General features: G+C 39.1%; 1 protein-coding gene across 1 annotated transcript in view; it reads right to left on the reverse strand.

Annotated features, from left to right (window-relative positions):
• Dpp10 (Dipeptidyl peptidase 10) overlaps positions 1-13723 on the reverse strand; it is a 283634-nt gene that overhangs the window by 86160 nt on the left and 183751 nt on the right. The window contains exon 6 of the mRNA XM_083126292.1: positions 3074-3285. Within this exon, the coding sequence (XP_082982418.1) occupies positions 3074-3285 (212 nt within the window). The remainder of the gene's footprint in view (positions 1-3073; positions 3286-13723) is intronic.

Here is a 13723-nt window from a genome sequence, read left to right on the forward strand (position 1 = left end):
CAAAAAAGGAAATGGAAAAGGTCTATAGTTTATTTTTGCTCTTCACTAAAAATATTATTTTTAATGAAAGCACAATATATTCCATTCATATAAAAAAAGGAATACATTAATACGAAATTTAATCTAGCCCTTTTTATATATGAATGGTATATATTGCGCTTTGATTTAAAATTGTATTTTCAGTGGAGTGCAAAAAAACTATAGTCCTTTTTCTTTCTCTATTTGGCAACAATTTTTCCTTTATTTTTTGTCCTTTTTAAAATCCAGTCTCTAATTATAAGCTTACAATAAAGATGTATAGAGATGAGGTAAACCTTTAAAACAATCGCTGCAACGTACTTCCAACATTCACAGAGGGAAGGTAAGGTAGAACGCGCTTCTTCTTTCTTTCCTCTAGGCTGCAGCAAATAGACAATTGTTGAATGATTTGTTCTGGTAAAATAAATAGTCGTGCAAAATATTTGATATATGGTCAATAAAGGGGCCAAGGAAGTAAGTTCATTCGACATTTTGAATGGAACTCCCTCTGTCAAGTTATCAGGTCCCCTCTGGCTGAGCAAGTACCCTGATACTGCGTCACATCCACTGCCCGGTCGCACCAGTGTTAATGGAGTTTGACGATAAGATAGTCCCATTGGCGGATTTGGCGCCAGCTCCTCCTTAATATTGCAGAAATAGTCTTATGATATGTTACTGCAGTGCAAACGGACATGACTGCCTGCCCACATATTTAAAAATAATATTGAACCACGAATCGTGAAGTGATTGTGAAGTGCCCGTTTGGTCGTACAATATATCTAACTCTGATTTTTGATACATCTAAGTTCACGGACAGAAAAAATAAATGGTTTGTTTGTTTCAGTTTGTTTTTAGATCCACTCTATGTACAGAAAGGCTAATCCGGACTGGAGCTACAGTTTAAAGTAGGATCCGAACCACCATGTGTCTCCATCGAGAATCGAACCGTGACCTTTTGAATACAAGGCGACGATGTTACCACTACGCTGTCGGGGAGGTTCAGGCCTTTCCCATTGTGGGAGTTCGGGGGCGACCTTTTCACCAAGAGCTGTTTGTTAATTAAGACGAACATTCTACTATTAAGAAATGGAATAAATGTCAAGATTAATCTACCTACCATTTCTGCTTGTATTAGGAAGGTTGGTAATTGTGTAGTCTTTCTTGTAACATCTATTCAAATCCTGATTATAAAAGGGAAATTTCATCGAATATTTCTGCCCACTTTTGTATTCTTTGGTTTAAAATATGCGCATATATTTTGCTCCATATTGGTAGCAAAAAGTACCCTTAAAATTGCCTGGGTCGTTCCTATTCCCTTGCCTTTATATACTAGGACAAATTAGTGATGTTGCCCAAACATTCGCAAAATATCCCTCCTTGAAAATCTTGTCTATTTGTTTACTGTGGATTTCTAGCATATTCATGTCTTCCCCTATTTCTTTAAAGAAATCCGTTCCGTCACAACCCAACCCCACTCCCCTGCTTTCCCCTTTTTCAGTTTCCCAATCGCCATTCTTAGCTCAGCTAATCGTATATCCTCATCTAGAATCGGTATATAGTCCCCTAGGAAGTATAATTCACGTGCAATTTCTATCCGAGATCCCTCCACGTCCTCACCAAGTAAGAAACGGTTCAAATATATTGCTCAAAAAGTACCCAGCTGTTTTTGACTCCTTAATTTACGTAGAATTCCCCATAATGTCAAGATATTTCTCTCCGAGATAGCCTTTTTAATTTCTTCGAAATTTTCAGCTTCACATTTTTCTTTTTCCTCCTCTAATATGTAATTATACGCCCTTCTCACCGAGAGATAATTAATTCTGCTCTCTTAACTATTCGTGTTTCTGTAAGTTTCAATGCGCAATCTGGCCTTTTTTCAATCTTTATTTTCCATCTATCGTATGTACCACCCTGGCAAAAATTGACATTAGAGGCGAGCAATTGGCGAGAAACAAATAAGTCAGAAGGGCAAAAGTTACACTTTTAACAAAAATGGTGAATTTATATCCAGTAGTATGGAACTTGACATGTTTGTAACTTACACGTGATTAGACACGGGCAGAATACACTTTCAGCTTTTTTTTGCCTGCAATTTTATAATGAATGATCCGATTTTATTATATTTATTTTTTCGTTTTAAAGTTTTTAAAGATAAAAACTTTCTAGTCAGTACACATTTTTTTAAAAATAGTGTTGCACAAAATATTTCAAAGAAAGAAAAGATAGTGCAGAAAATCTTTCTTCCCTCTGTAACTTTTTACACTGTGTAATATCACTTTGAGACAAAAAAAATAAAAGAAAAAAGTTTTATGAGCTTTACATTGATATACTACCGCAAATGTTATTTTGACCTACAGTTTCCCAAAGGATTGATGATCAAAATGAAGATGTCAGATGGAAAAAGTCAATTTTCTACCCCAAAGTTTCTATACCAAAACACCCCCCTTCCTCCCTCACCTTCCCCGCCCTGTGAATTTATAACCCTTTTCTCAGTATAAACATTATTTTTATTATGTAATAAGTGTAATACAAGTTGTTTGTGGAATCGACATCCAACAGTCTCAATCCTATTACTTACTGCAGCTCAATCAAACGGAAGGTTAATTTGATTAATACATAACTTCATAAGAACCGATCCGATTTTCATTAATGTAATTAAATTCCAACAAGGGATAATAATTTGGACGAGAAAACTCCAATAATTCTGATCATTATGTTATTTTAATAAATACTAAATTGTGTTATTTTGAAAACCATTGTGGTTGTATTCTATTGTACGCCTTTTCTACTCTTACGGCGGGCAGCCCTTATGCTGGCAAGAGAAGTGGGGAGCGGGAAAGCAACCAATCCAGCGCGATAAGAAACGCAGCAGTCTGTCGAACAAGGTGCGTGTAGTACTTCCTTCCGTCACGTCATAACGCCACCGCTGTTGTCTGGTTGATCTGCGGCGTATTCCCCGCTCCCCACTTCCCTTGCCTGCATGTAGAGCGCCCGGCGTAAGAGTAGAAAATACCTAAGGTAAGCATAACTTATACAGGAAAGACAACTGACTAACCTTCATAGACGTAGTCTGGAACTCCGTTACTGATGATACCAGGCACCGCCGTGTCTGTCACTCGATAGCAGATATTCCCTCGCGGGCCCTGCCTGTAGTATATGTCATAATTGTACACCATTATAAGAGCGTGGTTGCCTGGTGTCCAGTCAGCATACAGCAAATAGGGTTGCACTGGTTCGTCAGGTGTTGGTGTCAATTTGATTGTGTCCCTGGAACATGAAAATAAGTTATGAATATATGAATAAGAAAATAGAAGTTACTACATAGACGTACTGTAATCATTAAGAAAAAGAAAATTAGTTCAGTGGTAGTGATTTGTAACGAAATTAAGGTTGCTATATCTTAGCAGTTTTCAACGTATTTATGCCTAAATTCCATAAAAAAATCTAAAATGAAAGGGAAATTAATTTTAATGTTATGTTCGCAAGGGTATTTTATTTCGAACAACAATAGATATTACATTCTCACTCAATGTTCCTTCCAATTTGTGTTCTTGTCAGAGTTCAACAACATTCTGCTTTTAATTTGTATGCTACACATAAATTAATTATGACGCAGTTGTTATTTGTAGTGTCATATAGTGGTCATAATTTATTTAGCAACAGAATTTGGTCAGAATTGTCACCTACGATGTAAAGAAGAACAAATGGGCAGGAATGCAACCCTGTGTGACGGGGAAAGGAATCCTTTGATCCGTCGATTCTGTGAAACAGGTCTCAACTCGATATTTTTTTTACTTATATATTTATTTATTTACTTATTTACTTCTTGTTTTGGATGGCGAAGTTAAGGCACAAACCATCTCTACATTTTATAAATTGATTATAGTAGCTAACTGTTTGTGAAATATATAAAAACTACAAACATTAAAATACCAGAATAGAAAAACACAAGAAAAAGGAAAAGAAAAACACAAAAATGAAAAACTTAGAAAAATTCGTATACACTGTAAGAAAAGTAAAAAAAAAATCACGTAAAACATAAACACACACACAACAAACATACTCAAATTACAGAAAAAGTCAGCGGGTGTTGTTCCTACAAGTTTACATGAAGATTTCAATTTATTTTATTTCCCTGCTTTCAGTACTGGTAAATAGACTCCAGAAGATGATTTCTTAATTTTGATTTGAATTGGCCGAGAGAAGAAGAGGAGGTCGTTCCACGCTCTGGTGGCAGTGACCGTGAAGGAATTTCCTTAAAACGTTGTCTTGTGGGAGGGGATGGTCAGCAGGGAGTTGTCTCGCGAACGGGTGGCAAAGGTGTGAGCTGCTCATAGGGGTTGAAATCGAGAAAGTAGGTAGGAGGGCTCTCGTGAGTTTACTATTTTGTAATGCGCTGTTAGAGCGTGGAAGCACCGGCGAGTGGAAAGGTCGAACCAGCCTAGGTCCTTGAAAGCTAGGGTCAGGTGGTCAAAGTATTTGTTATTATAAATATAGCGCACACATGCATTTTGCATTCGCTGTAGACGTCTTGCTAGTTCACCGTTGAGTTCAATATACGTCAAGTCACAGTAGTCTTTTTGAGACAGAATTAACGACTCCACGAGTGTTTTCTTTACCTCTTGTGGTAAAATGTTTTCAAGGCAGTACAGTGAGTGCAATGCTGCATAAGTTTTTTTTTCGCAGATGGCCTTCACACGATCACGCCAAATGAGGTTTTCGTCCACAACGATTTCCAGGCCTTTGGCCGAAAGCGAAAATGAAATTGGTTTCCCATCGACAAGAATGTCAGGGATGGAGGACTTCTCTATCGTGGAAATGAACTGCCGTGAGCCAATTAAAATACTATTAATTTGTTCCGTGTTCAAATTCGGTTGTATTTCACGCAGTATCTTAGTGTAATTAACATTTCAAAGCTTAAATACGTGTGTTGGAAATGTAATAGTGGCAACTACTTATTCTCAAATGATACAAAAGGGATACCTTTGTGAAACTTTTACTGCCCTTCGATGTAGTCACCAGCATTGTGTACAAACGTTGCTAGAGATGTGGAAGTCGTAGTATTTCTATAGCAGCGCGTCTTCTGTTAAGGGTTTGAATGGAGCGGTCTATTGCCTGAAGAATCTCTGGGACAGTTCGGAATCTTCACCTTTGTGATCAAATCAAAGCCAAAGGGGCTGGTAGAGCGTCTTCAAGCCTCATGGAGCTGACAAGTCAGTCACAGGTGCCGCTACATGCGCCCGAGCATTGTCTTGCAAAATGATGAGAGGATTCAGCAGAAAGTGCTTCTTTTGCAAAGAGGGGGCAGGTTATGTTCGAAAAATGTACAGTAATACTGCACATTGACGATCTGCCCTGGAGGTATGGCGATGTTTTTCGTCAATTCGTGCTTCCTCTATTTTGTCCCAAACAAGCAGCTGTCTGTTCTTCACCCAATACACACAGGAGGTGAATTGTATTGAGACCTCATATGAATCGGCTTCTTTCTCTTACATACTCGACTAAACGTGTTGTGTGCACGTAGATAATACTTCAGATGTCGAATTCATCTTCAAATAATGGGAGTTAAATAATCTCACTAAATTTTTCTTCACACAATATTAATGTCATTCTAATTTAATCTTACACTCAGTAGTACCACAGATAAGGGTCCCGGGGTCAATACCCGGTGGAGATACATAGTGGTTCCCTTCCTACTTTAAACTGCAGGTCCATTCCGGATTACCCTTACAGTGCATATAGTGGGCTTAAAACACCCAATAAACCAATAAATTTCAAATATAAGCAAGATTCGTTTCGTGCTTTCAAGCGTCACCAGTTTAATCGCTAACAAGATATCCGACTAGTACAAAACTAAACATCATATACTCAACTTATCAAGAAATAGTGATCTACGGTTTAGATATTTTACAAGAGAATTAGACTTGCTTCATCTTAATCCATCCCGGATTGCATTTGGCAGACGAGCGAAATTATCGCGTCTGGATTCACAGCCAGAATAATCATATGTAGGGCTTGTGTTCTCGTCCCTGTGTGTATGTGATTGTTTCTTCATCCATCTTATCTCACCACCATTCATCCTCATCTTCGCGATTAGTGAAAGAGGCAGAAAAGTGAAGTAAAATAAACTAAATCAACCAATCAATAATTGTGATAGCAACATTTCTTGACCGCAAGTATAATTTCCAGATTTTTATGGACTTCTTGACCTACATGTTGATTTCTTTACATCTTCCTGACTTTCATGAATTTCATGACTGGTAGACACCCTGAATAACTCTGTTTTCTATACCCCATGCTTTACAATCAAAAATATTATAACGATCAAATTTTGCTAACTATCAGGTAAATAGATTAATCACCGTAATAAGCAATAAAAAGAATTGGATTGTGGCTGTTCACCGAGAGTTGCACTGTGGAATACGGAGGACAAGCCGGTTTCCCGAGCAAAGAGGCCGGTCCTCGGGTAAAAAAACATAAAAATACAACTTTGGAAGCAATGATAGGATTCGATTGAAATTTAAGACAGCCTGGTATCAGATTCTGATCGGCAGAATCCCAAAAGCACAATTTGATAGGAGGTGAATTAAGGGAGATATTGAAGGTAAACAGCGAAAGTTGATGACAATAGGTACAGACTCCCCTGCGCTCTCTACGAAGCGACCGTGCAGGATAAAATGGGTCCGTCGGAAGGGTAGCCTCCCTCCGAGGAGCCGCTGTAAATAGGTCAAGGAACTCAAATTACAAGGGCAAAGATAGAACGGTAGGACGCCACGGTTTGAGTACGATTTAACGAGGCTTAGACAGAGACGGTATCTTAACGAACATTTTGAATAACAGATACATAGACAAGCGGAGAAGCGGAAAACACAGTTTATCTTTGACAACCTCTCGGAAACCACCCGCGTAAAAGTACCCGCCTCGTGTGTCTAACCGATCAGTGTTGTGTTTATTTCGCCCGGGATTGTTTACAAACACGATGGAGTAGAGACTGCGAGAGGCCCCACTGGGAGACGTTCACCCTCTTGCCTCCCCCGAAGAAGCTGAGATCCAGAAGTGTGAAGCCTTACCGTCTAGAAGCCATCTCATTCATCACGCCGCCAGGAGTATCCACATCTACAAGGGGATTACGTCAAACATATCCGGCAAAGATAAGCCGTGTGTGAAGTGAAAATGGATACGCTTCGTTCGCCCCGTCGTAACTATAAACGCCCAATGAACTCGCATAATTACGTATAAATTACTCAATGACATTGCTTATTACGGTGGTTAGATCGTACCAGCGATAATTTTATGAAGTAAATCAGAGTACAACTTTCAGTTATTCAATTAGGCAAAGTACTTAACCTTCAGATTGTACGACACTATAAATTGTCGATGTAATTATATAACGGTGATTCAATATAAAGACTGACCTAATAACAGTCAATTATACCTGCGTAAAGGAGTAGTGTTTTCGTCCATGTTTAAGCTCCTACCTGAACATAGGATACACAGAAACGGAAACGTGAATGTAAAAATAAGAAAATATTTAATCAATGCTACTGTCTTTAAACTTCACCCGAGCTAAATTTATATTAATTAATGATGTCTTTTGAAATGCCGAAGTATGCGTGAGAGAGTAAATGTAGGAATGAAAGGGGCATTAGGGGACATAAATGCATGTGCTCTTATCTAGAAATTATATCACATAAAGTAAACTAACCCTGTGGTGTGTAATTTGTTCTACCCTATGCAATCTCTTGGGCTCCAACTGATGGCACTTACCCTGGCACGAAAGGTAAATATGGTATGAATCATTGCCTTTTGTTTATTTGTTTCTTGTTGGTTTACATTACCCATGTAATGTAGAGCCAGAGCGTCGTCAGACATATAAATAAGGTAGACGCGCGTTACAATATTGAATTAGAATGGCAAACACCTTGTTCCATCAATATAAACCATAAGGCAAGAAATTCTGCTCAGTGACATCAGAATGTGGAACCAAAACTTTGTTCATTAATTGCTTCCATTTTATTGTTTGTTCTCTAGCAGGACGAACTTTTATTTTAATATTGGGCAATGGACTTGTAACTTGCATGATTTCTCTGTGTTCAATGAAACACGTACGTATTTTCCTAATTAATATTATGTGACGTTCAAAGTATAGGACAATTATGATATTTTTCAAATTCCTTCCGGACGCCGGACATGAGGCTAAAACGTAGAACATGTCCGTGTAAAACTGGACGTCTAGTAACCCTAAATAAAACCACATATAAACGATTTTTCTGTGGTAAATTGCTGAATTGTTCCTTTGAAAAAGTGCCCGATTTTATTACGTTATTTCTTCAGTAACTGTGAGGAATGACCAGAATCTATTCTTTACATAGATGTACATCATTCTATTGTTTCCTAACCGCTAGTAAAAGTCACGCTTCGCAGAATAGCAGGGGACCCTTTTCTCGGGAACCCTCATCCCTCCGGGGCGAGTGTGTCTGGTGACATCAGTTTTTGACCTCGACATAGGTGAAATACAGCAGCGTCTTCTCTTATTCTTTCTGGCAGAATAAATGGAAGCAAGAGTGCGAGTCGTGCCTTCAGCGCCTCTCAACGGATTATTTCAAAACTTCTTGGGAGTGGCGATTCTCAGCGGGAGGTGAGTGCACCGGTCTTCCTGCCTCTTTCCATATCTGCTTATATACCCTTATCTGTGGTAAGATTCGTCTTAATTTTCTATTCCTTTTATTATATGCACCACTCTTTCTCAACCTTTATCTCTCGATCTTCTTTCCTCTCTTTGTTTCTTCTGTAATTCTTCCACTCACTTGGTTTCTATATATCTCTTTCTCACGTTGTATTTATACAGGGTGACCATAAAGTATTTCCAACATTACAAAGGTTTATTACGAACAAACTATTATAGTTACAGTTGCATAGCTTGTGGGAAAAGAAACAAAAACAAACAGAAACCTTTGTTGTAGGTTGAGTTTGAATAGGAGTCGCTGGAGTCGCTGGAGTCGCTGGAACTGAAAATCGGTTTTCTTGACAAGTGGATTGGGTGCAACCGTCCGACACCCTGACCACCACAATCGTCAGAGAAAACTTCCCTCGACGTTTTCCTGTGAGGCTACGACAAGGACAGAGTGTATGCAAGAGGTGTACGTGATCTGAACACATTGAGAAGGATAACTAACCCTGTTGCTGGTGTTCTCCAAGAAGGGTTGCACGCATGGCGCGAAAATGGAATATCGTTTAAACGTTCTGCAGGCGACAAAGGGTGCATGTGTGGAAGTGTATTGACTGGACATAAACTTTGTGAATTTTTCTTTTTTTTGCCACAAGCCATGCAGCTGTAACTGTAATCGATTCTATGTAATATACTTTGTAATTCTCAAAAGACTTTAAGGTAGGGTGACCTTACGTCCCGTTTTGACCGGGAAAGTCACGTTTCAGAGGCGTGTCCAGGTCGTCCCGTCCATATTTTTTTTCTAAAAAAAAAACACTATTTGTTCCGTTTTATAAAAGTCTAAAAGTTACCTTGAAAACCAAGCCTAAATTTGAGAGACATTTCATGCTAAAAAGATGCAATGTTTTGTGTGTTCCAATATTTGTCGAGCAAAATAAGCATGCAGTTCCTTTAGGGAATTGCGGGGTCCCAGGTTCGATTCCCGGTGGAGGCACATAGTGGTTCGGATCTCACTTTAAACTCTAGGTCCCGTCCCAATTAGCCTTACTGTGCATAAAGTGGACTTAAAACACCAACTCAATCAATCAATCAATCAAAATCCTTACGGAACTGCAAGAAGAATGTAACGTTCCTACGTCCTGATACACACTCAATAGAAAAATCTAGAATTGTGTGCTTGATATGCAGAGTAAGGTTTTCAAGGATATTTATAAACTATTGATGATGAATAAAACTACTCTGAAGAAGATTGGTTCTTCTAGTAAATACTTCTGGCATTACTCAACTTCAGCGTAGGACGAACATCAAAGGTTGATCTGAGACGCTGCGTAAATCATACCGAGATCATAAAAATTTATAACTATCATTTATGCGATCCATCCTTTAATAAATAATAGCAATACGTTAATAATGACAATAATTTTATAATTGGGCCTAATCAATTTTTCAGGAAGGGGGGCTCCGAGTACACTGAGCTCCTTGTGATGTCCCGCTTTTGGGTCAAAATATTATGGTCACCCTACTTATGGAGAGTGTCTCATAAGTAATAGCGCAAACTGACAAAGTACACGATAATAGAAGCAAAAAAGTCTCAGTAAACATGGGTCTGCAAATGAGCCGTTTTCGAGATAATTGCGAATGTGTGATTACAAGCCGCCACTGACTTCATTGTTTGTAAACGTCGTCCCAGTTGGTAAAATGCTAATAATACAGTAAAAAAAGTGACTCCCACAGTACGATTAGACTGTGTACTGATTGTATCCATCCTGTTTGATTACAACGCCACCTCTCGGAAATGTTCTGTCTTGTAAACAAAGAGGAAGCCTCGGAACGCGCAAGGAGTAAAGCCCTCGGTGTTTACAAAATGCAACCAGTGACGGCTTCTAACCACACATTCGCACCCATTATTAGCATTTTACCAACTAGGACGACGTTTACAAACAATGAAGTCAGTGGCGGCTTGTAATCACACATTCGCGATTATCTCGAAAACGGCTCATTTGCAGACCCGTGTTTACTGAGACTTTTTTGCTTCTATTATTGTGTACTTTGAGCTGTGTCAGTTTGTGCTATTACTTATGAGACACCCTGTATTTCCATTCTCTCTACCTCCCCCATCGAATACTCTATTTACTTCACTACCTTTATTTTCTCCTCCGAAGTTATTATTTCTTTCCATTACCCTCTCTCTCTATCTCTCTCTCTATGTTTGATTCTTTCTCTCTTCAGGTATCTGTTTCTGATCTTTCCTCTCCCTCTCTTCTCCGTATGTGGGCCTCACCGATGGCGCAGTGGTAGCGTCGTCGCCTTGTAATCACGGGGTCCCGGGTTCGATAACTCGTGGAGGCACATAGTGGTTCGGATTCCACTTTAAACTGTAGGTCCAGTCCCGATTAGCCCATCTGTGCATAAAGTGGACTTAAAACACCAAGTCAATCAATCAATCTTCTCCGTATATGTTGGACCCTGTGACCGAGCTCATCGCGCTGCAACATTAGGGGTTCCGGGTTCGAATCCCTCTCGAGCTTGGATGATTGTGTTTGTCCGAATAATGAGAACCAATGTGAATACAGTGAAACTTGACATGTGTGAAAGATTGTGAAAATGTATGAATGACGGGGGATACTGCCGAATAGGGGTATTCATTAAAAAAATTAAAAAAAAAGTGGTTAGCACATCGCGCTGCAACACCAAGGGTCCCTGGTTAAATCCCGCTCGGCCTTGGTTGTTTGTGAATGTCCATTCATCAATTTCATAATTTCATCACTCATCCCCATCTTCGCAAATTAGCCAAGAGACATAAAACGCGAAGTAAAATAAACTAAATCAATCAATCAATCTTCTCCGTATGCTTATTTCTTCCTCACTATTACTTTCTTCCTCAATATTACTTTCGCTATCTCCTTTCTAAACACAGTACTCAAATTGATACACATGTGTTGATTCCAATAACACATTAACGTGCATAAACTGCAAATGATGCACTTTTTGGTGTGTCAAAATAGAAGCAGAAATTCATAAAATGGGCACTATTATCAGGTGTTGTTCTGAGTGATGTTCTAAAAATATATCAATTGGGAAGATCAGACAAGATCATTTCAAGGATATCACAATTTCACTTTTAATGCATCAACTGACTCAGCTAAATGTGAAATTTTGTTATCCTTGAAATTATCTCGTCTGATCTTCCCATTTGATGCATTTTAAGATCATCACGCAGAACACCAGCTGATAAAAGTGCCATTCTATGCATTTCTGTATTTTGACACACCAAAAAGTGCATCATTTGCAGTTTATGCACGTTAATGTGTTATTGGAATCAACACACGTGTGTCAATTGACACGTTTTGCGTTCTGTGTGTACCCTTGCAACATTCCTTTTGTTGTTCTCTTACCTCCCTCTTCTCTCTCTCTCTCTCATTCTCAATAAGTCTCTTCCCCCTTTTCCCTCTCTACGTTGAAGAGTCTGAGTCCTTCGCTCTTTCCATTTGAATACCAAATTCCTGACCAAATAGATGCAACATCTGGAACCGTCGTAGAAATTACAGAACAACGAAGAGATCGGGACCATTTAAGGAGGGGAGATTACACGAAGGAAGCAATTTGTGGAGATGAAAAACTTTTTCTCTTATGTATAAATATTTGCTTCTTTCAAACATTTTTATCCTGTTTTCCGTTACGAAAATACACATAATTGAGATTTTTGCTTCTCTCTTTCGTCTAACTAGGGATGGCCAAACGGATCCGGATCCGAAAAATCCGGATCCGCATCCGGGTCTGAAAGTATCGGATCTGGATCCGGATCCGGGTCTGAAAGTTTCGGATCTGGATCCGGATCCGAAAGTTCCGGATCCGAATCCGGATCCGAGAGTTCCGGATCTGGATCCGGATCCGGGTCCGAAAGTTTCGGATCTGGATCCGGATTCGGATCCGAGAGTTTCGTATCTCAATCCCATTATAATATTACCACACCTTAAAAGGTATTATGATCTTCGATTACAAAGAAATTTTTCATTAGTTAGTCCTACAAGAATTTTTTTCAAGTGTTGTTCCTAAAATACTTTGCTACGCATCGGCTAACACACTCGTACACAAAAATAATCTTACTTGTTTAACATAAACTGTCAGAGGTGATTTTGTAAATTCCATTGAAACGAATATGTATTCATTCGAATGTATTGGAAATGAAAACACACATAAATGTGAGACATTCCATTCCAAGATGAAACCTTTAACACATATAACAAGATAGAAATGTTATACAAAAATTATACAATTCTTCTACAGTTACAGTTTTACAAATTAAAATAAAACATTATAATATATGCAGTGTTATATAATTACAAAGTGTAAGACTAATAAGGGAGGTTATCTAAGTGTCCCCCTCCGATTTCCATGAAACTTGGCAGGCGTATAGTAGGGCCCAATGGAAGATATACGTGTTTTTTTGTTTCAGCTAAAAAACTGTTTTAGGGGGCAACCCCCTCAAATGTCAATATGAGGACAAATTTAAGTGTGCATTTGACCTATGTGTCCCCCTCCGATTTCCATGAAACTTGGCAGCTGTATAGTGGGGCCCAATGGAAGAAATACGTGTTTTTTTGTTTCAGCTAAAAAACGGTTTTACAGGGCAAAACCCACTCAATTGTCAAGATGAGGACAAATTGAAGTGGGGGTCTGACCCCTGTGGCCCCCTCCGATTTCCATGAAACTTGGCAGGTGTGTGTATTAACGGGCCCAAATGAAGAAATACGTGTTTTTTTGTTTCGGCTAAAAATCTGTTTTAGGGGGCAACCTGCCCTCAAATGTCAAGATGAGGACAAATTGAAGTGGGATGGTAAAACGGATCCGGATCCGAAAATTCCGAATCCGGATTCAAAAGTACCGGATCCGGATCCGAAAGTACCGAATCCGGATCCGAAAATTCTGGATCCGGATCCGAAAGTACCGGATCCTCGGATCCGGATCCGAAAAATTTTAGGATCCGGATCCTTAGGATCCGGAACCAACCGGATCCGGATTTCGGATCCGGCAGGA

Source organism: Lepisma saccharinum, chromosome 8 (genome assembly GCF_977018435.1).
Source record: "Lepisma saccharinum chromosome 8, izLepSacc3.1, whole genome shotgun sequence".
Taxonomy (NCBI): domain Eukaryota; kingdom Metazoa; phylum Arthropoda; class Insecta; order Zygentoma; family Lepismatidae; genus Lepisma; species Lepisma saccharinum.